Source organism: Eumetopias jubatus, unplaced genomic scaffold (assembly GCF_037043125.1).
Source record: "Eumetopias jubatus isolate StellerSeaLion01/CBP00866 unplaced genomic scaffold, mEumJub1_p1.0 scaffold_6, whole genome shotgun sequence".
NCBI lineage: Eukaryota > Metazoa > Chordata > Mammalia > Carnivora > Otariidae > Eumetopias > Eumetopias jubatus.
Genome location: NW_028274812.1, coordinates 145631200 through 145657991, shown reverse-complemented (window position 1 = coordinate 145657991; position 26792 = coordinate 145631200). Strand labels below are relative to the sequence as shown.

The window sequence follows — 26792 nt, the reverse complement described above, 5'->3', positions numbered from 1 at the left end:
GTTTTCACCTCCAAACTACAACATTCTTCACGCCCATCTGGGCAAGGTTCTCCCATCTGACCTCCTGTCCATAGTTCCCATGTAATCAAAGCCCCCCCAAGGCTCCCAGCTCCTAGAGGGGTTAGCCAATGACAGCCAGAGCTATAGGAACAGAAGAGGGGATAGAGGAAGTGGGGGAAGAGGAAGGAGAGGGGGCAAGAATATATTAATAGTCTTTTAACCAAACGTTCATATACTGTGACTGCGGCAACCCACCCTGAGGAAAAACAGGAGAGCTGAAGACCTAATTACATACAATGATGTTCATTTGAACGTTACTTATAATTGCAAGAAACAACCCAAATGTATATGTGAGTGATTAGGAGATTGCTACAGTCATTTAAAACCACATATTAAGATAATTTTTAATGCCATGGGGAAGAGTTCCCGCTGAGAAAAACATGCAAGATGTAACATACATATGGGGAAGGTGATTTACCACCATAGTAGGAGTGTTTGTTCCTTAGAACTGGGAGTATAATTTACTATATTTTACAGTATTCCACAATAAATGTCTGTGAATTTAATCATTTGATATCTATATCCATTTCTGTATTTATTTATAGAAAGAGGACAAGAGAGAGGGAGGTGGTGGTGCTTGCTCTAAAAAGTTGAGCTCAGACCTGGAAGTGGGTGCAGGTGGTTACTAGAATGGAACCCCAGAATGCAGGCATGCTGGAACACGGACATGAGGCAGGGAAGGTGGAAAAGGCAGTGGCAGATGCATTCCTGGCTTGATTACCGCTGTGAGCACTTGGGTTCCATTTCACTGGATGTCCTTTGAGGCAACATGTAGAAGTCGTCCCAGAATTGTTCCTCTGCAGGTCATTTGGGTTGGAGACTTTATCCATCCACCCCATTCCCTCTTTGATTGAAGTTTCCCTCCTGGGATGTGAACTGCCCCCCAATTCTTGTCTGCACAGTGGGCGATTGGAATCAGCTCACCCAGCGTCAGGAAAAGCAGCCATGAAAAGGCCGTTCTGAACCTAGAACACAGCATGCTCAAAAGCCCTTGGGCCAAAACAACCTTGGCCCTGTCTGGGACCAAAGAGAAGACCATTATTTGTGGAAGGTCAGAGGTAGGAAAAGTAATTATTAATCCAGAAGGCAAGGCCTGTGAGGCCAGAATTTGCCTTCTAGGCCATGGTGAGGAGGTTGGGTTTTACCCCAGCACAGACTCTGGGTCGGTTGATCATTTTCATGCCTCCAGCTCCCTCAGCTGCTGTCCTCTCCTTCCTGCGGTGCTCGGTCTCCGGTCCTCTGGTGCAGCGCCACAGACCACACATACCTGACCTTGCAAGCAACTGCAGTGGGAGAGGTCGTCTAGAAGGTCTGAGGAAGGGGTACCGGGGGGCCCTCTTCTTTTCTGGCTAAATACATACAGGGTACCGCACACAGCCTCTGCCCACTGGTTCTGGCTAATGCAGTGCAAGTAGGAAGCCGTATGGTAGGTTTTCGGAAGCTACATAAAAATTAGCTGTTAGCTGCAGGCCCTTTGTTCTACTTCTGTGTCCCTTTCTCCATCCTACAGCTTGGAATGTGGTCTTGCCCAGGGAGGAGTGGCCTCCTAATGTTGACCGGGCCTAGAACTGAGTACCCTGCTCAGAGAAAAGTCTATACCCTTAAACACTCAGATTGCTGAACAAGAAAGAATGATGATAAACATTCAACTAAAAAAATTTTTTTTCTTTAATTAACAAAATTAACCTTTGGAAACAATAAGGATAATAAAGATAAAATGAGAAACTGATGGGGTTCAGGCAAGTTAGAGAACAAAAAATACGTTTTGCTAGTTCTTACCAGGAAGAAATGCTACTATATTAAACAAAGCATTAGCTACTCTAATAAAGGTTTTTAAAAAAGAAAACAGGAAATAAAATGGAAACCTGAAAGAGCATATACAGGAAATAATAGTTTTGAGAGTAATTTGAAGAATTATGTGCAAATACATTTGAAAACTTTGATAAACTGCTTTTTAAAAGAAATTGAATGACCTGACTGACCCAAGAAGGGGAATGAAAATCTAAACAAACTCATACATACAAATGAAATTCAGAAAGTTACAGAATTCCAATTAAATACATGGAAACAAAACATGTAAAGAGTAGATGATTTTATGGCTACTTTTTTTTTTTTTTTTTTAAAGGAACAGCAACTCACTGTGCCCTGGTAGATTAGATTAAGTTCCATTGACTAGAAGACCCAACATGATAGTGGCTGAAGCAAGTTCATGTCTCTCCCATGTAGACAGTCCAGAAAATGTAGAAAGTCCCGGAAATCCAGAGTCCACTGCTGGTATGGCATCTCCCCAAATTTGCCAGCTCCCTTTTAGCCACACTTCTACCATCCCTAGGATCTCAAGCCCCAGGCATCACACCTGCATCATCTATGTTGTTTGTGGCTTGGCTGACTTCACTATGATCTTGCCATTAGTCAACTCAGCCATGATAATTTAGGTTTGACATGGAATGTTTTCTTCAAAATAGACCCAGGTATAGCTAAGGTCTCTTTGACCATACAAGAATCATAACAAAGTCTGCCAACAATCATGCCAGTGGTAACCATTTGCTGAGATCTTTAGCTATTTCAAGATAGCTGGCTTAGCACAGTCTGGAACATATCAACTTCTTTTCCAGTACTGAGTCCCGCAAGAAAATTTGTTTTTATTCTGAATCTCCTTCCCATTTGAAACATATCACTGTAAGCCAATTTTAGCTCTTCTTTCATACTTTACGTGTTATTGCCCAGGCAGAGCTCACTAGGTCTGGAAGGCATCTGCACTCACTGCATCATCCAGGGCTATGGCTCAGATGAATAATCAAATGTCAGTGGTTAGAAGAGTCACTATGTTGGTTCTCCTGCTCCTTCTTGCAGTTGGCAGAGACAATTGCAGCTTTGCCTCATCCCCCACCCATGAGTTCCTATGGCATCAAACAAACTGGGAGAACTCAGACCTCCTGACCTCTGGGTCACCCTGCAGGTCACCCAAAGACTCTTGGAAATCAAAGCTCTGAATCCACTGAGGGGGGGATCTGGAAGACAATGCATGATCATTGCTATTATCTGGCTTTCCCCAGCTCAGGCTGACCATCTGTGGTATTTTTGCAGTTGTTCTATCCATTCATTCAAAGCAGAATTACTAAGTAGCCACTAAAAGCCCAGCACTGTTCTGAGCACAAGAAGTGAAGAAAACAGACCAAATTTCTGCCCTCACAGGACTGACATTATATTTTCTATGCTAGTTAAACCAAGAATGAGATTTTACTTCTTTCCTTACTGGTCTGGGGGAGGCAAGAACAAAGGAGAATGTTGATAAACCCGGAAATAGGGCCGGACAGTATCAGAGAAGGAGGCCTCTGGGAAGGTAAAGATGTGGGATCCAGTGGTCATGTTGTAGAAGGATACAACTCCGGTATCACAGTCCAGAAAAATCCCCACAACCAGGGGCTGCTCCCTCAGATAAAGGGAAGTTACGGGAGAGGTAAGTGCTAAGTAGCCTTTCTTTTTGCATAGTCTAATGGCCCAGAACCCAGACTGAGGCTTCTGTGTCAGACCAACGTCCCTCTGAACATTGTCCAGACAGACTCCTAAGTCCCACCCAGTTCCTTCTCCCACATCCACCTCAAAGTAATGTCTTCCTGAAGTGAAGCCTTCACAGCCCAGAATACAGGGTAAGATCCTAAATCTCTTAGAAGAGTTGTCCAGATTATCCTGGAGGCATCCACGAGTCACTTGTCTCCGATCCTCAGACAGAATTAGCTCACGATGAGCTGTATCTGGATCCAGAGTCACACTGACTGAAAAAAAAGTAAGTAAATAAATAGATAAGACACATTTTTTTGTTGCCAAGAGCACAGTTTAATTTAAATAAAACCAGCCCGTGCTCAAACCCAAGCATCGTCTCTTACTAGCCGTGAGAGCTTAGGCAAGTCATTCTCCAAGACTCAGTTTTGTTACATATGAAGTAGAAATTATCATATCCGTCACAAAGAATAGTGGGAGCATTGAATGAGTTAATGTATGCTCAGTACTCAGTAAAATTCCTGGAATATGGTAAGTGCCCAATAAGTGGTAGTAATACTAATATCTTAGTCACTCACAGGAGCCAAGGACCAGAACTAACCAGAGTTGACATAGTTACTATCCTCTCCAAAGCCAATGGGAAGTACTGGAGGAGACCATAGGGCAAAAAGAAGCAGAGTTCAGAGTATTTAGTACCCCAAGTCCCTCCCCACCGCCTATCACTTGGAAGGTCTGTCTTCCCCTGCCTCTGGTCATACTCTCCTACAGTTCCTCCACCTGCTACTGAGGTCCCAGGGAGGTGACGGCTCCCTACCTATTCCCAGCCCTGGCTGCTTCACTGCTCATCTTTGTAGATAACCCCTTTATTAAATGCTATCCAATCGGTTCTTATCATGAGCCTGACTCAAAAAGTTTGGGGTTCAATTTTTATTATCTTAGTGATTCAGGAAAACCCAAGTTAAGAAATTAAAATGCTTATAGGCTGGCAATACCACTTGAAGGAGAAGATATCAAATTGGATTAAAAAAAATTCTACCTCATATTGCTTATAAGTGACACATACAACAAAAAGACATAGAAAGGTTTAGAGTTAAAGGATGGATAATATATAGGTGTTACAGTTATATACTCATATCAAATGATATTAAGGCAAAGTATTACCAAGGACGAAAAGGGTTACCTAATTAAAAAAAATATATAATTCACTAGGAAGAGATCCTAATTCCAAACAAGCATGCACTGATACTATAGTCTCAAAATATACAAAGTAAAAATTACAGAATTACAAGAAGAAAATGACAACTCTACAATCATCATGAGATATTTTAACATTCTTTTTTCCCCATAATTGATAGATCAAGCAGGCAAAAAAGGGAAGATATGGAAGATTTGAACAACCCAACAAGCCCAGTCTAATAAATATATGTAAAGTTCAGCAACTAAGAAATAGACAATACACACTTTTTTGCACTATAGATGGAATATGTACTAATTGAGTAGACTAGTCAGAAAGCAAGTCTGAACAAATTGCAATGAACCTATATTGCATAGATCATGTTCTCTCACCTCGATACAATTAGGTTAGAAACCAATTAAAAAGATCAATAAAAAAATCTTCTCAATATTAGGAAATGTCAGTGTTTCTAAATCATAATATGATGACATACAGACTTGAGCAATAATAAATGCTACATATAAAAAATTATACAATGAAGCTAAGGTGGAATTTTTGGGAAAATTTATAGCCTTTAAGTGCTTATTTTAGAAAGAGAAAAAAGCTGGAAATTAAGAAGCTAACTATCCAGCTTAAAATAGAAAAAGAACAGAGAATGGAGCTCTTGGGTGGCTCAGTTAGTTGAGTGTCCAACTCTTGGTTTAGGTTCAGGTCAGGATCTCAGGGTCATGAGACAGAGCTCCACATGGGTCTCTGAGCTCAGTGGGGAGTCTGCTTGAGATGCTCTCTCTTCCTCTCCCTCTGCCCCTCCCCCTGATCATGTGCTCTCTAAATAAATAAATAAATAATCTTAAAAAGAAAAGAACAGAGAAACCCAAAGAGAATTTTTTTTTTAAAAAAGGAAACTAAAGTTTAAATACTAAACCAATGAAATGAAAGAAAGTAAGACTGCAATGGAGAGGGAAAAGCCAACAGTAGCTTTCATGAAAAGACTAATACAATAGACATACCCCCCAAAAAATCTATCAACAGAGGAAAAAAAAAGTCAAAATTGGAATGAATATAGAAATTAAAAATTAAGAGAATTTATGATAAACTTTATGTTGCTAATAAAGTTGAAAATATCAACAACATGAATAACTTTCTAGAAAAATAGTTCTTAGTAAAACTCATTCAGTGAATCATGGAACACTACATCAAAAACTAATGATGTACGGTATGGTGACTAACATAACATAATAAAAAAATAATCTCTCTATATTATATATCAAATGTTTTAGTATATATTATTAGATATATAATATTCTGTTTGTGTGTATAATTGTATGAAAAGACTGGGATGTTTTTATTACCAACTAGACAAACAGTCAAGGAGTCAAGGTGAGGAGCCAACATACAATGTTGTCATCAACAGAGCTGATAGAGTATTAGTCATAGTAATGGGGAAGGAAGGTGTTTGCAGAGGCATACTTACCAGGAAAACATATGACTCACTTTTATGTGAGGAGGTCTGATGTGTAAGCAGGAAGCAGCCTCTCCTGACACACCCAGCAACTGTCCCCATCTTCACTCTATCATAGTCATCATGCTATCAGAGTATAGGTATCAGCTAAACCTTCTTTACTTTTCAAATGTCAGGATTCCTGTTTGCTCAATGGACTATTTGTTTAACTGCTCTATGCAACTAACCTTTATCTAGCAACGTAAGTACAGCATAATAATGATCTTCATGACAAATTAATATTTGGCTATCAAACCTATATTATATATATTGTATATACATCAAAATTTAGCTTCTTCTGAGACTGCAACTATGGTTTAACATTAGAAAATTATCATAATCACCACATTAACAGATTAGAGGAGAGAAACTGCATGATCCTATCAATTAATACAACTAACTCATGGATAAATTCAATGCCCATTGATGATGGCGGAGCTCCTTGGAAACAAGAGTCATAGACTTTGAAGGAAAATGTGTCTTGAAACCCTATATATCAAAAGATAGAATGAAAATGTAAAATGCCATACATTACCAGAGATATTAGCTATAATAAACTCCCATGAGTCAATAAGAGAAAGAACCCAATAGAAAAATGCTTAAATCAGAGCAAATCATGGATAAATCACAGAAGACTAAAAGGCTAATGGACTTAACAAGGGGCTCAACCTTGCTAGTAAAATCAAAGAGCACAAATTAAGTCCACAATTAGGTACCATTTCAGATCCATCAGATTGTCAAAAATTATAAATTATAAGCAAAGACTCAGGGAGATGCGGAATGGTGGGAGCTCTTATGTTGTCGGCAGGATATAAACTGATACAATTTCAAGATCTGCGGTATTTAGTCAAATTAAGATGTGCATTCCTTCACGGCAGCATTTTCAATTCAAGGTATAGTCTCAGAGGAAACCATCCACAGAACACAACGACACATGGAAAAGTATTCACAGTAGCATGGTGTGCACCAGCAACAAACAAAACCAACTATACATAAACTTCAATGCCCGCTCCACAAAACAATGGATTCAAAACCACAACGTATTCATTTTTTTGCCACACTGCAGAGTGATTGATTAAGAGAGTGTGTTCTGAGAGATACGGAGTTACCACTTATTGGCTGCCTCTCTGTGTCTTAGTTTCCTCATCTATAAAGTGAAAAATGCTTCCTACAGAGAGGACTGTGGTATGAAACAGGTAACAAACACGTGTGTAGCTTTTCTCATCTGTCATGAAAAGAGTGATTGGCATATGTAAGTTGCTTTTCTTGGTGCTGGTGAGACTGTATGTTGCCACACGTAATATGCATTAAGATTAACAACAAGCCCAGCAGCCCCAGTGCGAGGTATGTGTCCTGCAGGTATGAAAACACAAGGATGGAAGTTTGCGTGGCCCAGGCAGTTATTTGCAGCAGTGTTGTGATACCCAAGTGCTGGAAGCAGCCTGAAGCTCTAAAGGTAGGGGTATGGTTATGTATAATTATGATGTACTTATGGACTATTAGCTTTAAAAAGCAACGAGTGACATTCTATATATTAAATGTTTGTTAAAAAAAAAACAGAGAAAGACATAGATATTGTTACCTACAGAAGTAGGATTGGAGAGGGGCGGGAGAAACCTTGAATATTTCTTCATATCTATCTATATTGTTTGACTGATTATAATTTATTTGTATTACTTTTTTTTAAAAGATTTTATTTATTTATTTGAGAGAGAGAGAGAATGAGAGATAGAAAGCACGAGAGGGAAGAGGGTCAGAGGGAGAAGCAGACTCCCTGCTGAGCAGGAAGCCCGATGCGGGACTCGATACCGGGACTCCAGGATCATGACCTGAGCCGAAGGCAGTCGCTTAACCAACTAAGCCACCCAGGCGCCCTATTTGTATTACTTTTGAAAGAAGAAAAGTTTTAATAATATGATAAATATGATAAATGATCTAGTTAAAAGATGAGCCCATTTTAGAAAGAGATGGACTTGCACAATGTTGTAATCCTTCCGTAAAAGCCAAGAATAGACAAATCTGCTCAGTTAAATCTGGATGTGATTTGCATGGAGTCCAATTTTTTCCTTTCCTGAATCTTTATAGGATCAAATACAGAGTTGTTTTGTTTTGTAATTTTTCTTATTGTTGTTTGTTGTTGTTAACTTGAGGGGAAAACAAATACAGGTTCATAATCCTTATCGGAACCCCCTGGGGCCAAATGGGTTTGGATTCAGAATTTTTTGTCATTGTTGTTCTACTGCTGTGAAAAATGCAGTTGGTATTTTGATTAAGGATTGCATTAAATCTGTAAATTGTTTTGGGTAGTGTAAGACATTTTAACAATGTTTGGTCTTCCAATCCAGGAGCCTGGAATATCTTTCCATTTGTTAGTATTGTCTTTAATTTCTTTCATCGGTGTTTTATAGTTTTCAGAGTACAGGTTTTTCACCTCCTTGGTTAAGTTTATTCCTAGGTATTTTATTACTTTTGGTGCAATTGTAAATGGGATTGTTTCGCTAATTTCTCTTTCTGCTGCTTCATTATTAGTGTAGAGAAACGCAACAGATTTCTGTATATTGATTTTGTATCCTGCACCTTCACTAAATTTAGTTCTAGTGGTTCTAGTAGTTTTTTGGTGGTGTCTTTGGGGTTTTATATAAGGTATCATGTCATCTACAAATAGTGAAAGTCTTACTTCTTCCTTATCAATTTGTATGCCTTTTATTTATTTCTCTTGTCTGACTGCTGTGGCAAGGACTTCCAGTACTGTGTTGAGTAACAGTGGTGAGAGTGCACATCCTTCTCTTGTTCCTGACCTTAGGGCTAAAGTTCTGTTTTTCACCATTGAGTAGTACGTTAGTGGTGGGTTTTTCATATATGGCCTTTATTGTGTTGAGATATGTTCCCTCTAAACCTACTTTGTTGAGGGTTTTTATCATGAATTGATGTTATAATTTGTCAAATGCCTTTTCTGCATCTATTGAAATGATCATATGGTTTTTATCCTTTCTCTTGTTGTTGTGATGTACCACATTGTTGATTTGCCAATATTGAACCACCCTTGCCTCCCAGGAATAAATCCCACTTGATCATGGCAAATGATTTTTTTTTAATGTATTGTTAGATTCTGTTTGGTCTTCCATAGTCCCTGCCTTCTGGTGTTCATGCTCTTATGCAATTCCTTCCAATTGAGTGTGGGCAGGACCTGGGAATTACCTCTGACCAACAGAATATGGCAAAAATGATGAGATGTGGCTCCTAATATTATATTTCATTATATGGGACACTCCATCTTTCTAAAAGACATGCTCTAGAGACACTCTCCTGAGCTCACTTTGAAGAAGTAATTGGCCATGTTGAGAAGCCCATGTGTAAGAGGTTGAGGGGTGCCTTCTAGAAGCTGAGGGCAGCCTCCAGCCAACAGCTTACAAAAAGCTAGGGCCCTATGCCCTATAATCATAAAGAAATGAATTCTGCCAACAACCTGAGTGAGCTTAGAAGAGAACTCTTCCCTAGTCTAGTCTCCAGACAAGAACCCAGCCTGGCCAACACCTTAATATGCAGCTTTGTGAGACCCTAAGCAAAGGACCAACTAAGCTGTGCCCAGATTTCTGACCCACAAAACTTATGAGATAATATGTGTGTATTATTTAAAGCTGCTAAATTTGTTTACTGGAAGAGATAATACAGTCACCAAATCATTTTAGGTTAGGTTTGATTTTGTAGCCAAACAAGTTTTAAAAAACTTTCAGTCTTCAGAGCTTTTTAAATTTTGTAATTATAAATAACAGATTGCAGAAATATAGAAAGCACTGATTAAGAGAATCAATGAAGCAGGAAGTTCAGGCTTTGGAATTGGTAAAATTCAGTTTTCATTATGGTTCTAAATATTTACCATCTGTGTTGTCTGGGTCAAGGTCCTGAAACCATTTGAATCAAAGTCCATAATACTCACTGATCTTCCTTATATTGCTCTGAAAGTTGATTAAAATATTAACCACAAACACTATGTCCCAGACACTGCACTAAGCACTTTACACATGTTGACACACTTACTTTTCATGGCAACCCAATGAAATGGGAATTGTTCATATCTTCATTTTTCAGCTGTGGAAACTGAGGAGGTTATTTGCCTGGGGTGACACAGCTAATATATGGGGGATCAGGAATGTGAAGGGTCTGCACAGATAACCAGTATGCTATGTCCTTGTCTAAGCACTAGAGCATGCTAACAAGGGGGGGCAAGACAGCTCCACTGAAAATCACTAAATGACCTCTCCGGCTACGAGCCCGCCCGGGGACAGGTGGTGAACATGGTTTCGACTTGAGGTCCCTTCCATCCATAGCATTTAGGGATTCTTCACATACCTTGATAGCTCCTTAACATTTTCTTCACATCAAAATAAAGCTCAGAAACACTGCACACAGTATCAAGCTCCAAAGAGTGGGCCTCTGGTCTTTCCAACGTCACAGCCCAACTCCTGGAATAAGCAGAGGCCAAGGACTTCTTCAGTGATACATTCCATTCAGCTTTATATACCCACACCCCTTCCCTCGTGCAGTCATATAGGACTTACCTGCGCAAAGTGTCTTTCACATCCTACAGAGAAACAAAGACAAAAAGTAAGTGGAGGCACATGGGGCTCTGTTCTCTACAAATGCGCCTTCCAAAGAAGTTAAGAGAGTGACCCTAGCCTTAGATATTGATGGATACTCAGACGGAACGATTCCCAGCCCAGCGCCCTGGGATAGTCAGCAGGATGTTTCTCAACCTCTGAGTCTGTTGTCTTTCTTGCCGAGATCTGTGGGAAGCTGTGGTGTCTGCAGTCACAGCCTGTGGGACGCTTAGGGAAGAGGCCTAGGAGCTTTGCCCATGCTTCCTCTGCCAAGACTTGCTTTCAGGGACCTAATTCCTTTCAGAGTGAGCCCATATGAAAGACCACCTATCACTAGGTTCCTGAGTGGTGAATTCACACATAGCCTCTTAGAATGGCCCGCTAAGATGGTGGTATCAGGTATACCATGGTGGTGGGGCAGTCATGCTATGGTCTCACACTTACAGTGTAACCTCGAGTCCTGTTAGTGGGAACTCGAATTAATAGCTCCAGGCATGCTTTATCTTAATGGGCTGGATCTTTCATATAGCTGAAAGAAGGCCCCATAAGAGCTGTGGAGGGCTGTACAAGCAAATTAGGGAAAAGACTGTCACTCAGGTTGGCTGCCCTACTTTATTACCCACCAGTCACCTGGTGGAGTATTTCAGGAGGCAGTTTCACAGTCAGGGTTCTGTGCACACGGAAAGAGGCAAGTGGTAGCAAAAGTTACCCCATGATTCCATTTAGCCAAGGACCCCACCATATCCACCAGAAGGGCTACATTTTTCAGATTCACATGAACAGATTTTTGTGATTCACTACAGACTAGTAAAGGCCACGCCATACTGAGGTATATCTAAAAGAAACATTTTTTTAAATTCCCCGTACCAATGTGCCACTTTTGAGTGAGGCAGGCAGGCCTCACCAATCTGCCCATGTTCCCTCACCCTTCTTCTTCTCTTAATAGCTCAAGAGTTCCTTCCCCCCGAGTGCACAGCCCCACCTGCAGCAACTTCTGGGCTGAGCCCTGACATTTCTCCTCTAGTTCCAGGATGTGACTCTTGAGTTCTTGGCTCTTCTGTTCCAGAGTGGCCTCATCATCTCTCAGTCTCTTTAGAGTCTGCTCTTTCTCTTTCTCCAGTCTCCACAGATGAGACTTCTCCTCTTCTTGTAGGAATCTCTGAAGATCCTTAAAGTCAGACTGGATTTTTTGTTTCTGAATGTCTGTCTTCTCCTAGAGTCAAGAAAGTATGCTCAGAAGGTAGAAACAAGCCAAATGTCCATTGATGAATGAATTGATAAAATGTCACATATAGATAAAGGAATACTATTAAGACTTCAAAAGGAATGAAAGTCTGACGTATGCTATGATGTGGATAAATCTTGGAGACATTATGCTAAGTGAATTAAGCCAGAAACAGAAGGACAAATATTATATGATTCCACTTATATGGGGTATCTATGCTAGTCAAATTCATAGAGACAGAAAGTAGAATAGTGGTTACCAGAAGTTGAGAGGAGAAAGGAATAGGGAGTTAGTGTTTAATAGGTACAGAGTTCATTTTGGGATGATGAAAAAGTTCTGGAGATTAGTTTCCACTATTAGCTCCCACTAATAGATGTGTGGTGATAGTTGTACAACAATGAGAAAGTACTTAATGCCAATGAACTGTACATTTACAAATGACTAAAATGGTAAATTTTATGTTATGTGTATTTTAACATCACAGAAAAAAGTTTTCTCCGTTACTGAGTCATCAGAGCTGGAAGAAAGTCATAAATTCCCTGCCGCAGAGTCATGCCTAGGAGGCAAGCACTCAGATGTGGGAGAGGACAGTTGTCATGATTCTCTACAGTCACCTGATTTATTTCCTTCTTCTTCAGCCAAGATGCAGGGGGAAGGAGGGGCAGTAGTGCCAGATAATTTAGTTGTGGAACTAAGGCTGAGGTCAAACACTTTCCCAGTTACAGAGAAAAAAAAAAAAAAAAACCTGAGTTTTTATTGGGTCATAAGGAGGTATTTCTGAGCCTGAGGAAATTTCTTGAAGCAAAAGCTTGTAATAAACATCACTCAGACTGGACTGTAAGACAACCAGGCTAGTAGGGAAGTAAGAGCGTCCTTGGAGAGTTTAACATCCACAAACAAAGGATCAGGGCAGAGGATGGAAGAGACCCCTGAGAGAAGCAAAATGGTCCACCAGCCTGAGGGATTTGGCTACAAGTTGATGGATTACATAAATATTTCCAAAAGGGAATGCATCTCTGATCATGGGGAGCTAGTCAGCCAGTGGGGATCATCTTAGAGACACTTAGTCTGCAGTTTATGTGTATAGGTTCTTGCAGTACTTACGACCCTCCTTATAAATCAAATACAAGCCTCATGGGCTTGAGCAATATGAATCTCAACGTGGAGTGATTCTGTTTCCTTAATGTTCACAAAGATTGATTTCTGAACCTGTGAGGCTGAAAGCCACAGCCTGCACTGTGGTAAGCGTGCCAAATAATAAAGTTGAGGCCTTCAAACCAGGAAGGTACTTTGAGGGGTTTAAAATTTGAAACCTAGTCAAGGATGGCTCTAACCTAAATAGACATACCAATTCTGCTTCTACTAAGGCATCAGGAATCCTAGCCAATTACTACTGAAAAGTTGAAGGGATTGGAGATAAATTCTCACAGATGTAGACAACTAGGGGCATAAAAACAAACAATGGTTTCTTTTTGGGGTTTCATCTGGTTTCATTTGGTCTGGTTTAGTAAAAATAAATTATCATTGTGTTTTGCCAACCATCCTCTATGCCTACATTCTAGGATGGAAAAGAGCTTGAGATCAATAAACACAAATTCTTACATTCCATTCGCTTATTTGCTTTGTTGTGAACACCTTCAGTTTCATACATTCCTCTTCTAGTTGCCTCAAATTTGTCACAGCGTTCTGAAGCTTTTCCTGAAGGAAAAATTGGGTGAATAAAGTCTACTCAATTAGTAACTCTTCATTAGGCATGTAAGGGGAACCCCAGCCCTCCAAGACTATTAGAATAACACTGAATATACACTGAGTCATTTCTAGTAGTTTGGGAAGCACACTGAGGGCTGTATGTGCAATCACATATTTGATTCCCTTGGCAGCACTGAGCAATCGGTAGGATTTTTAACATCATTTCTGTGCAGCAGAAACTGAGGCTTAGGAAGGGGTTAAATGACTTGCCCAAGGTGCTATAACTGGTTCCCACTAATAGATGGTTCTGACTGGCTGAACCGAGCTGTGATTCCAACTTCATCCGCTACCCCAGGGCCTGAGCCGGGAATAAGGAGCCCCGCACTGGGGACATTTTTCTCAAATCTAGGCAGGAGAGAGAGAGTAAGGTGGCAGGACTGTGCCCTTTCTTCATTCCCTACAGCAATGGCCAGCCTTCCTTTACTGCTTCTGAGTGAGAAACAGGACTTGCCCCAAACCTCTCCCTCCACTTCATCCTCCATGAACAATCATTTTCAAATCCTTTAGCTCCCCTTCCTGAATCTTGCGTGAAACTGCCCCTTTCCCCCTTCTCACAGGAATAAGCTGAATTTTACTCCTTGATACTCCTTTTACTTTCAAGGCCAGAATGCCCTTTTCAATGTCAACCTGATCCTTCAATCTGCAAATAACCCTCCCCCCGCCCCCCCCCCCCGTGGCCAGTACTACTCTGGGCTAGGATTTCGACTCTGAGTTGATACCACGGTTCTGGGCCAAACCTCCCTTCCCAGGCCATCACCTGCCTTTCCCTGCATCCCCCGCCCTGGCTATGCCCTTGCACATATGGTCTCCTCTGTCTGGAATGCCCCCTCTTTTCTCCATGCCTGTATCTATGGTTAACTGTGACATGTTCTTCAGGAGTCACTTCTGAGAAGACTCCTCAGATACCACTCCCCACCCCTTGGTGTCCCTCCTCATCACCCCAACCAGTTGATGCCAGGCAGTCTCTTTTGCTGATTTGTCTTCCCCACTAGACTACAGGATACCTAAAAGGTGGTATATCTTTGTCCCTGTGTTTTCAGAGTGTATCATATGGTCTTGCACGTTATGGTTTCTAAAATTATATACATGGTGCGAAGCAATAAAACATGCAGGTCTGGGTTTGAGCACATTGCATTCTGGAGCAGGGAGATGTTCATCATAGCAAGAATGGAGAGGAACAAGAGTGTGACCATCCTGTTGAAGGTCGGGATGGACAGTCGGGACTTGACTCAATGAGGACCCATAATAAACTATTTCTCGTATCATGAAAGACATGACATGAAGGGTGACATGATGACAGACAAGGATTTCAGGATCCTTTTCTCAGGTTATAGGCTAAATAACCTCAGTCCCCAAGGAGCAGCACGGGAGCGGTACTCGCCAAAGCCCTCCAACCCATATGCTCACCTTGTAGTCTTGGCATACGTCCTCGATGAGAGCCGTGTGGTGCCCTTTGTGCTGTGGTGACCGCTCACAGCGCCAGCAGATGAGCTGGCTCTCGTCTTCGCAGAATAGGTGGAGGTGCTCTCCGTGTTCCTCACACGACATCTCATGCTCCATCTCCTTGATGACTTCAATGAGACTTCCCAGCTGCTTGTTGGGCCGGAGGCTGGTCAAATGAAATGGAGCCCGGCAGTGGGGACAGGCGACCATATTTACCGATGTTTCCTGCTTCTCAAGGAAGCTGACGATGCACAGTTTGCAGTAGCTGTGTCCACAGCTGATGCTCATCGGCTCAGACATTAGGGACAGGCAGATGGCACACGTGGCTTCCTCCTTCATCTTGCTGGCTGAGGCCATGGCTTTTCCTGACAGTTCCACTATGGGAGCTAGAGGCAGAGATGAAAATCCAAAGGTATGGGAATACACCTCACCTGAGCCTCCGTGCCCCGCACTGCCCCGGCTGCCACTGAAATGGATTGGGACTGAGATGGCACATAAAATGAGGCTGCGTTGTGGAAAATGGTGGTGATGATCACATGTGGCCACTTCTATTTAAATTAATTAAAATAAAATAAAATTCTGTTTCTCAATCCCACTAGCCATATTTCAGTTGCTTAATAGCTGCAGTCACTGGTGGCTCCAGGAGCACCCATATGTAACACTCCCTGGTTGCAGAAAGTCTTCTCAGACCAAGCACTGACAGCGATAGAGAACAAGGAGGGCTTCCTCACCAAAGCTGTAGCAAGAGAGGACTCAGTAAGGGAGCGTGAAACTCTTTCCTGCTCTAATAAACATCAAGAATCCTTAGTACCAGAACTGCTTCTTCACGGCGGGCGGCAACCCTGAAGTAATTGGGTGGCCGCTGAAGGATTCCCCTGAGATCATCAAATTCCACTCTACTGGAACCCCACTGCCGGCTCTCTCTGCCCCCACTCCCAGCGCACAGGGAACAAAGGGCACCAGGTTAATAAAGTCTCAACGGAGCCCCAACCGGGATGATAACGAAAGTAAATAAGGCAACCAGAAGAACCAATGCGTCTTTGCCGTCGTCCTCTCAGACCCGGGAGAAAGATCTGGAAAGAGCTGGGAAAAGAAGGGCTGTCCCCGGGAACAGCGCTCCCGCAGAGTGAGGGAGGGGACCGGCTCTCCTCCAGGCCAGGGCGCGGCTCTCGGGGTAACGGGAGCCCTGGCGGTTCGCAGAAGCCAGGAGCGCGCGGAAGCAGGAGGCAGGCCGCGCCCGGGAGGGGGGCGTCCCCCCGGCGGGGCCTCCTGGCCTCCAGCCGCGAGGGGACCCGACGACCCGTGACAGGGAGGGAGGCCCGACCAGAGGCGCCCACTGCGGCCGGCAGCTGCTTGGGGGACCTCGCCCTGTCCCCCACTCCCCCGCCCCTGCGCCTTGGCGGGCAGGGGCGCGGAGGTGCGAGAAGCAGCTCAGAGAGTGACCTCTCCTTTGCCCCGCTGACAGCGCCAGACCTAAAAACAGGGCTTCGGCTCAAGTTGCGAGATGGGCTACTAGCATCCGATAACGTCTCTCGCAGTCACCTCGCAGTCACCGAGGATTTCCTCTGGAGACCTCTCTTCCCTGGCAGGTGCCTTCTCGGCGGGCACACACCGGGCGCTCCCCTCCCGGGCCCGGCGGGGACTCCGCGGGCGGAGGAAGCCCAACAGCAGCCCCGACGGTCGGCAGGGTTCCGGCGGCGAGCGCTCCGCACACAGAAGCCCCTCACACACTCCCCCGCGCACACGCGTGCGTCTCGGCCCTCCGCCACCCACCCGTGCCCACCACCCTCGCCCACCGCCAACCGCCACACGCTTGCCGCCGCCTCCCGAGGCCCCGCCGAGCGGGTCGCCGGCCTCAAACTCAGAAGCGAAACTGCTGTGAGAGGCGGGCCTCGAGGGCCCGGAAGGAGGTCTGAGGAGGCGCGCGTCAGGTCCCGGGGAGGAGGCGCCCGTCAGGTCCCGGGGAGGAGGCGCGCGTCAGGTCCCGGGGCGGAGGCGCGCGTCAGGTCCCGGGGCGGAGGCGCGCGTCAGGTCCCGCGGAGGAGGCGCCCGTCAGGTCCCGCGGAGGAGGCGCGCGTCAGGTCCCGGGGAGGAGGAGCGCGTCAGGTCCCGCGGAGGAGGCGCGCGTCAGGTCCCGGGGCGGAGGCGCGCGTCAGGTCCCGCGGAGGAGGCGCCCGTCAGGTCCCGCGGAGGAGGCGCGCGTCAGGTCCCGGGGAGGAGGCGCGCGTCAGGTCCCGCGGAGGAGGCGCGCGTCAGGTCCCGCGGAGGAGGCGCGCGTCAGGTCCCGGGGCGGAGGCGCGCGTCAGGTCCCGGGGCGGAGGCGCGCGTCAGGTCAGGAGCGTCGGTCAGGTCCCGGGGAGGAGGCGCCGGTCCGGTCGCGGGGAGGGGGCGCCCGCCAGGCCCTGGGGAGGAGTCGCCAGCTTTGCGCTCAGCACCTCTGAGGGAAGGGAAGAGGGCGGATGAAATACCCTTCTTTGACAGCAATAAAGAGATGGGACAAATGAATAACCCCGTCAACCATTTGTGACCTTAGCACAGAGGATCTCAAATCAGAAAACCCGCAGAGATTCAAGATTTTTCTACTTTTGCCACTAACCCCTTTGGGATCCGTAGCCTTCGGTGCTGATGTTTGTGTTGTGCTGTTTTGGGTCGCGTGCACTTCTCTTCCTGCTGAAGGGCGTGGGGAGAAGGTGGCAGGAGCAGGGTTGTGGGTGTCCCCCAGTCTGCCCACGCCAGCCCCACTTCCCTGCCCCCCGCTGTGTCTCCTTTCCGCCCTCGGCGGCCCTCGAAGGATTCAAATCCGTCACTTCTCCACGGCCAGAGGCAGCGGCCCAGGACTGCAGAGCGGAGCCCGCGATGGCCCAGCCGAGAGTGGCCTCAGCTGGGGCCGTCACGGCGCCTGCACAATGGAGGACAGGCTATGGGGCTGTCCTCGCCCAGCCAAGGTCCTGCCGGCCCCAAACTGTGGGACACGTTCCTCTCTTCCCTTCCCAGACAGGGGTCTCTCTTACGCGCTGTGCTCTCTGGGCCGCCCACAGAGACTCCGGCTGTTCTGCCCCCCAGTGGCTCCTCGTGCCCGGCTGGCGCGTCGGTGGTGGCAGGCCCCGCGCCCCGCACGGGACACAGCTGCTGCTGAGGCAACGAGCACGCAGACAGAAGACGAAGAGCGAGGCCCCGAATCCCTGATCCGATGACGCATGCTTGCAGATCCCCATGACTTTCACTGTCATGGATGTGATCCGGACCCAGGCAGAGCTCATCCCAAACTTGTCCTGTCAAAGGATCAGGAAAAGGAAGCCAATGGACAGCAAAAAGAAAACTGCCGCTACTACAAATAACAGCAAGAGAAAAGCTACAGGCTCGTGACAGAGTCTGTCTTGACAGCTTGCCCCACCTTGCGCCTCTTGCCTGTTGCATGAAGGAGGGACGAGTCAGGCAGAGAGCCGCAGGGTTAGAAGAGAGGCGGAATGCAGATGGGCCTTCAGAGATATGCCCCCCAAATATGGGCCGAGAGAGAGACCCATAGGAGCTGCCCCATGGGGAAATGCATCTCCTCCAATAAGTGAGGCTAAACTCAACCCTGTGAGTCTGGGTCACTGTGGTCTCCTTTAAAAGGCATGCATTCTGAGTGTGGCCTCTTTGGGGAATGGTTGTCCTTCACGGAACCCCAGGGTGCCTTCCCTCAACTTCAGGTATCCCTTCTCAACGAGGCTTACTCTGACCACTTATTTATAAATGCACCCCTCTCCATTTCTGATCCCTCTTACAGTGCTCTATTTTAAGCAACTGACTCTTGGTTTTGGGTTAGGTCCTGATCTCAGGGTTGTGAGATTGAGCCCCACATCAGGCTCCACCCTCGGTGAGGAGTCGGCCTAAGATTCTCTCTTCCTCTCCCTGCCCCTCCTGCTTGTGCTTTCTCCTTTCTCTCTCTGTCTCTCTCAAATAAATAAATAAATCTTTAAAAAAGAGTAAATCCCTTTAAGTTTATTAACTTGTATTATGGCCCAGAATGTGGTCTATCATGAATAAAACCATGTGTCCTTGAAAAGAAAGTGGGTGCAGATATTCAGTATAATGTTTTATAAGTATCAATTCATTCCAGTGATTGATAGGGTTTTTCAGATCTCCTATGTCTTTACTGATATTTTATCTAGTTATTCCATCATTACTGAAAGAAGGGCATTAAAATCTCCAACTGTGATTGTAGAATTGTTTATTTTCCTTTTAATTCTTTCCATTTTTTACTCCATGTATCCTGGAACTCTGTTGTTAAGCTTATACACATTTATGATTGTTATATCATCCTGAAGAACTGACTCTTTTACCAATACAAAATATCACTCTATCTCCAGAAATACTCTCTGTCTTCAACTCTATCTGTTATTAATATAGACACTCCAGTCTTTTTATGCTTACTGTTTATATAGTACATTTTTTCTATGCATTTATTTTAAACTTACCTGTTTTTTTATATCTCAGATGTTTCTCTTCTAGCAAACATGTTTAGTTCTTCCATTTTTTAATGGATTCTAGCAATCTTTGCTTTTTTTTTTTTTTAAAGATTTTATTTATTTATTTGAGAGAGAGAGAATGAGAGATAGAGAGTACGAGAGGGAAGAGGGTCAGAGGGAGAAGCGGACTCCCCGCAGAGCAGGGAGCCCGATGCGGGACTCGATCCCGGGACTCCAGGATCATGACCTGAGCCGAAAGCAGTCGCTTAACCAACTGAGCCACCCAGGCACCCAATCTTTGCTTTTTAATTAGAGTATTTAGACCATTAACATTTAACATTAACCTTTACTTTTCTTCCCATGCTACCCTGGCTGGCATTTCCCAGACAATATTGAACATAAGTTGTGAGAATTGGCATCCTAGTTTCATTCTTAATCTAGGGGGAAGGGCAGAGGTGGAAAAAGCTTTTAATAATTTAAAATTAAATATATTTTTTCTTGATATACTGTTATGGCATTTTAAATTATCTTTACAAAAAAAATAAAATTATTGCATTTTGCATGAATTATTAGGAGAAAATATTTTCCAGGAAAATACCACAGCAACATCTCTTAATTTTGTTTCCATCTTTCTTTCACATTTTATATAAACTACATAAGAGGCACATTATTGAAACCATGTATTTTACATGGCACCTTGGTGACCTCTTCGCTTACATGTTGATCAATAGATGGCACTCTTGCATTTTTGGTGTCTTATGTCCATATGGTTTTGCCTTTAAGAAAGCATGACTACTTCTTTGATCAATATTAAAAACGATTGTAAATTTAATCTGTTCTTATAGATGACTTCAAATGGCTAACAGTAGCATTTACATCCAGTCATTTTTAAATGTTTTTATTCACACAATAAGCATTTATTGAATAGCTTTTCTATGGCAGACACTAGGCTGAACCCTGGGGACATACCAATTATATTAGAGATACTTTGTTTCCTATAAAAGTTTCCAGAAAGCTAAAACATGTAACAAAAAAATTTATATCCTACATGCTATAACAAGCTGGGGAAAAAAAATAAAGAAGCATGCAAGTCCTGGCAGAATCTGGATACTTCTGCAGAGTTGATAACCTCTGAGTTACATTCTGAAGGAGAAGGGAAAGTTCACCAGGGGAAGAAGGGGGCCAGGAATTCAGAAAGACTCTATATGAAAAGGTCAAGAGTCATTAAAAGTATTCCATGTTATGTGAATACAGTGAAGTTCCAGAACCAAGAGCATGGAGTCCATGAGGAGGATTGGTTTCAAATAAATCTGGGACCAACATAGTGAGGCAACTAGCAGAACTCATATCTCCTTCCTCCCCACTCCCTGCACATTTCCTTTATAGGATGTTTACATGGAAAAGGAAAATTCATAACCACCACTGAGCTGGGATGCTGGGGGAAGGTGAAGAATGAATCTGCTTGGTTTGCTCAGCCCAAGCTAGGATCTCCCCTTCCCCACCAAATCCTCTCCTTTTGAAGGGGCCCAGACAGCCTAAGTTCAGGTCGCAGGGACCTGTTACCTACATACAGAACCTGCCCTGAGGTGGATTCTACCCTGAGATGGACTAAAACCCACCCCTGACTCCTAGTACAGCTAAATTCAATCTCAGACCAGTCTCCCTTTCCAAGAGTCTCTTACCCCTAAGACTCCTCACGATCCTCGACACCATTCAGGGTCATGGGGGTGCTGCCACGTCCATAGCTCTTTGCCTGATATAGCAGTGCAGGGATGAGAAGGCCATCAGCCCTTGGATCAGATCCTTTTCTCTGGCTCCTAAGACCTTCCACCTGTTTTGAACATTGCTGCCAAGACATTTTTGGACCCCAAGGGCACTTTGCAGGGGGTTTAAAAGTTCAATGAATCTACAAAACACCTAGCCTCTACCCTTTAAGAACTCATTGTCATGAAAGATGAAGAGGCTGAGGAAGAGTTTCAGATTAAAAGAGACTAAAGAAACACCACAACTAAATGCAATGTGTGATCCCAGGTTGGGGGTAGGCGGGATCGTTAGGAGAGACATCATTAAGACAGTTAGTGAAATTCAAATTTAGAGACGAAATATTTAAGGATAGAGGACGGTATCTGCAACTTCACCTCAAATGCTTCAGCAATTATATAGAGGGAGAGACGCAGATCTACAAATAGATCCATGGGTGGAGAGAAAGCGAATGTGGCATGATATTAACAATTGGTGAACCTAGGTAAAGGGTATAGGAGATATCTTTGTATTCGTCTTGCAATTTTTCTGTAAGTTTGAAATTATTTCAAAATAAATTTTTAAAAACCACAAGTCCCATTGACATTTGACCCATATCACCAGGGCCCAGGTTCAGTAGGGACCCTGTGCCTTCTAGGCTGTGAGATGAAGGGATCCTAAGGAGGAGATAGGCTGCTTGGTTCTTCCCTTCGGGACTAGGGCTCTGTCTTTCTGTCTCTGTCTCTCACACACACCCCTCTGTATATCAAATCTCACTATCACTCCCTTGGTCTGGTCTACATCTCTCTCTACCCCAATGGCTTTGTGTTGTGATGGCTTGTTTATTTGTTTTTGTTTGTTTGTTTGTTTGCTTGCTTGCTTATTTTTTTTATCTTTTTCTCTTTCTGCAACTGAGAGGAGAACTTCCAGACCAGCCTGTTGTACTTCCAATCCATCCTTATCATGGATTTTTTGTTTTGTTTTGTTTTATCCTGTTGGGAGTTTTCTGATTATCTTGACCCTGTACACTTATGTCTTTCAATGCATTTGAGATGTTTTCAGTCAATATCAGTTCAAATATTTTTTTTCCCCACTCTGTACTATTTCTCCTGTACTTCCGAGGCTCTGATGACCCAAATGTTAGAGCTTTTCAAAATTGTCCTACAGGCTTAAAACAATGCATACTTATTTTTATTCAGCATCTGTAAATCCAAAATTGAGGCATGGCTTAGCTGGGTTCTCTGCTTCAAGGTCTCACCTGACTGCAATCTAGACATTGACTGACTCTGAGGTCTCATCGAAAGCACAACTGGGGGAAATAGCCACTTCCAAGCTCACTCAGGTTGTTACCAAAATCTAGTTTCTTACAGCTGCAGAACTGAAAGTTTAAATTTCTTGGTAGAGGTTGCCTACAGTGTCTTCCCATATGGGAGTTCCTAAATACAATCACTGGTTTCCTCAGAACCTGCAAAGGAGAGACAGAGAGGCAAACCTGTTAAAGACAGAGGCTAATATAACATAATACAATATAATCGTGGAAATGACATCCCATCACCTTTGTCATATTCCATTGGTTAGAAACAAATCACAGGTCACATCCATACTCAAGGACGTGAACACAGACATGGACATGAAGAGAGAGGGATCGTGGAGGCATCTTTGAGTCTGTCTATCACATCATGAAGGAGGCTGCAGACCAGTCTGTGGTCGCATATGTCCAGGGCTCTGGGCCTTAGCAAGATGTAGTCCTGAAGAGGTAGGGAGGCAAATACAAACTAAGGCTGGCAGCTAGCATCTCAGTCAAGCTGCCTACAGGATCAGAGACCAGATTTGTGATGGCCAGAGTATCATTGCAAGGCGGGAGACCTCGAATGCTAGGATAAGACCTGGCATGGTTCTGGAATGCGAACCTTAAAATGCAGGTGAAAGCAACACAAAAAATCCTAGACAGTACAAGGTAAGCCCCGAAGGAGAGAGAGAAGGAGGAGACAGAGTCAGAGTCAGACAAGTAAAAACACTGAAATTTGGTTTGCACACCAAAATTTCAACATTCATGAAGTAACATGAACCCCAAAGACAGGGATCAAACTCAACAAATGACAAGCGAATTTATTCCAGATGAAAATAATTTTAAAGACAGACAAAGATAACTATGTTTAGAATGCTCAAAGAAATAAATGATAAAAACACCAGGAAATTATGAAACTGAAATAGGTCAAAATTGGATAAGAAAAATGGACTATTCTAAAATTTTAGAAATACTAGAAAAAACATTGGCCTTAAAAGAAGAAACCTTATTGCTGAAATAAATCTTAGACTAAATATTATTCCTGGACTGAATTATAGACAAAATATAGTGGAAGAGAGAATAAGAGCATTTCTGCACAAAATATCAGTGGACTAATAGCTTCAGGATCAGCATTGTTCTGGAAGCTTCATAGAAATGTGAAACTTCAGGTCCACCCCAGACCACTGAGATGCTTAACACTTTTGTAAATTCCCCAGGTAATTCATATGCATGTTAAATTTCAGATGTGCTGCCTTATGGCAGTGGAAGAAAATTTTGAGGCATTTGCTCAGAATGCTGAACAGAACAGAAAGACAAGAAAAACATGAAAATGCAGTTAAGAAAGTAGACAAAGGATTCTGTACACATATAATAGGTCGATCCAGAAGAGCAGAACAAAGTATTCGGAGAGATAGTAGTTGAGAATTTTTTGGAATCAAGGACATGGATTTCTCAAATCATAAGTACACTACAAATCCTGAGCAGGACAAATACAGGTGATTTACGCCTCTCTTTTGCTGTATTCTACTTTATTATTGAGGCGTTCCTCCGCTGTCCTATCTGCTGTTTGGATAAAAAGTTGTTCCTTTCATAGATAATATGTTAGCTTTCCATGGTAGCTTTTAAGAGTCTCTCTTTATCTTAAAATTCTAGCAAAAGCTACCCTTTTCTTGGTGCCCCTGGGTTGGTCCCTCTTTGTCTCTTCTTGCCATCTGGGGACTTAGGACTGAAAGGCTGTGATTAGGTTGCAGGTCTAGGGAAAAGGTAAGAAAGAGGTTCCATAGCCTCCTTTTCACCTGGGACAACAAGGTAAAATCAGTCTTTTCCATATGGTGCACACCACATCCAAGGTCGAGGCCCCAACCAAAGGCCTATGGCCTTACAGAAATAATTCATCTTTACTTACTTGGAGAACCCCTGGGGATATCTTCTTTGTGGACTTGAGGCCAATGTTGGCAACTGCCCAAATCCTTGAGGACCTTGATCTGGAGCCCTCTCTATTTATCAACTTCTTTCCACTTCAGTGTCATTTTGCAGCCAGAATTGGAGTAAGTTCTATGATGTTCACTTAAGGAAATGACGTGGAATGACATAATGTGAAGCTCCCGTGGTTCAGCCCTTGTTTGTCCTCATCACTGCTTATCTGCATCTGCTCCCTGCTTGGAAACAAAAGTCTGGTTTCATTCTGTTACCCCCACTTTGAGTTTCTCACTTAATAGTACTTTTCATTTAGGGATGTACATGGTCTCATTCATCAGACATAACCACCAGACGAAATTTCCTAAAAGTATAAACCTGATCATGCCCCACACTGGCTTAAAACATTTTAATCATTCCCAGTCACTTTTTTTTTTTTTCCCACTAGGTGATATCTAACCACAGAGTGGATCTGGGTGTGTAACACAAGAAAGCCTGGCATGGATCCTTTTCAAGTCTCTATATTTTTCCTTTTAGAATTCATGCAAATTTTACATTTGACCAAAATTGTTTAAAACAAATAGGAAGAGGTGCCTGGGTGGCTCAGTCGGTTAAGCGTCTGCCTTCGGCTCAGCTCATGATCCCAGGGTCCTGGGATTAAGTCCCACATCATCGGGCTCCTTGTTCAATGGGGAGTCTGCTTCTCCCTCTCCCTCAGCTGCTCCCCTTGCTTGTGCTCTCTCTCTCTCTCTCTGTCAAATAAATAAATAAAATCTTTTTAAAAAACAAATGAATAAAAATAAATGAACATGTTCCTCAAAGTATTGCATAAAACTGGCACTTCAGAGAAATGTTTTGTGTTTTTCCTGCCTTCTTCTGGGCAGACTAGGCAAAAAAAAAAAAAAAAAGTCCCCATTTGTCTTCTTTTTAACCATTTTCATTGGCTACACTGCCCGTGCATTCCTATTTCTGTGTCTGCATAGCTTTGTGTTGAGGAAGCACAGGAACCACAAGATAAAATCCATACTCCTAAATATTACATAAAAAGCCTTTGTGACCTGGTCTTGTTGACTTCTCCCCCAGATTTCCCACTATTCCCTGACTTGGAGTGTATGATCTGGGTGCTTTGGGTGTTTCTAAAATCAAAATGGGCTTTTTCTTTTTCTGATTACAGAGTAAATAAACGGTCTTTGTATAAAACTTTAAACAGTATAGGAAAAACCTAAGTAAGAAAGTCAGGCATACCCCTTTCCACAGAGCTAATTATCTTAGACTGTTTGTGACTCTCTCGCTCTCTTTCCATCTATGCCCCTATGTGTTCATGTGTGCGTAGACACACATGCCTGTACCAGTATATACACACACACATAGACAAATACATACACGTGTATTTATGCACATATACACACACACAATTCTACAGGCGTGGGCTATAAATGCTGATTTTTTGTAGTCACCTTTTTGTGTAGTTTTATAGTTTCTTTTACCAACTCATTAGTTACCCACACCAGGTAACCAAAGTTAACAGCCAGGTCTGACTCATAGAATCTCATACAAAGATACATAGATACTGGGTTTTCGTGTGTAAATATTTAGAAAAAAATAGGGGTCCCTTTCTATGTACTCTGCATCTGCTTTATTCACTTAAATTCTATGACATTATACAAAAGCATCCAAGTCAAAAAGTACAGATGCAACTCATTCTTTTAAACTGTTGCTCACTTTTTTTGGTATAAAGATGTATCGCAATCTGTTCAGTTAGTCTCCCATTGATGGGCTTTTAGGCTCTTTCCAGTTTGCCCTCCCAGTTTTCCTTTTTTTTTTTTTAAGATTTTATTAATTATTTAACAGAGAGAGAGTGAGAGAGAGAGTGCACAAGTGTGCGAGCACACAAGCAGGGGGAGCGGCAGGCAGAGTGAGAGATAGAAGCAGGTTCCCCGCTGTGCAGGGAGCCTGATGCGGGGCTCCATCCCAGAACCTGGGATCATGACCTGAGCCGAAGGCAGATGCTAACCTTTTTTTGAATTGGATTTTCACGGAATATATTTAGTAATTCTAAGAGGATCAACATTTTTATGCTATTAAGTGCTCCCACCCAGCAATATAGTACATAGTTCCACTTAGCAAGGTCTTGTTTTATGTCCT

The 26792-nt window shown here is 43.4% G+C and overlaps 1 protein-coding gene across 4 annotated transcripts; it reads right to left on the bottom strand.

The window, feature by feature from the left end:
* Positions 1-392: 392 nt before the first annotated feature.
* On the bottom strand, positions 393-17184 carry TRIM38 (tripartite motif containing 38). Of its 4 annotated transcripts, none has more exons than XM_028107430.2 (7): positions 17048-17184; positions 15216-15987; positions 13662-13757; positions 11817-12047; positions 10796-10818; positions 10587-10699; positions 393-3836 (listed from the first exon to the last, which is right to left on the bottom strand). In XM_028107430.2, the coding sequence occupies exons 2-7, from the start codon at positions 15606-15608 to the stop codon at positions 3313-3315; spliced, it is 1380 nt and encodes a 459-aa protein (XP_027963231.1). In that variant the 5' UTR covers positions 15609-15987; positions 17048-17184; the 3' UTR covers positions 393-3312. The 4 variants fall into 4 exon arrangements, with proteins under 4 accessions (XP_027963231.1, XP_027963233.1, XP_027963232.1 ...); XM_028107432.2 differs by having other exon boundaries at positions 15216-15637; XM_028107431.2 differs by lacking the exon at positions 17048-17184 and adding an exon at positions 16794-17033.
* Positions 17185-26792: the final 9608 nt, after the last annotated feature.

Coding starts and splice junctions, on each gene's coding strand:
- TRIM38 (XM_028107430.2), bottom strand. CDS start 15,608: ATGGCCTCAGCCAGCAAGATGAAGGAGGAAGCCACGTGTGCCATCTGC. Junction 13,758..15,215: donor ACGTATGCCAAGACTACAAG/GTGAGCATATGG, acceptor TTTTTCCTTCAG/GAAAAGCTTCAGAACGCTGT. Junction 3,837..10,586: donor AATGTTAAGGAGCTATCAAG/GTATGTGAAGAA, acceptor CTTTTTTTTCAG/TCAGTGTGACTCTGGATCCA.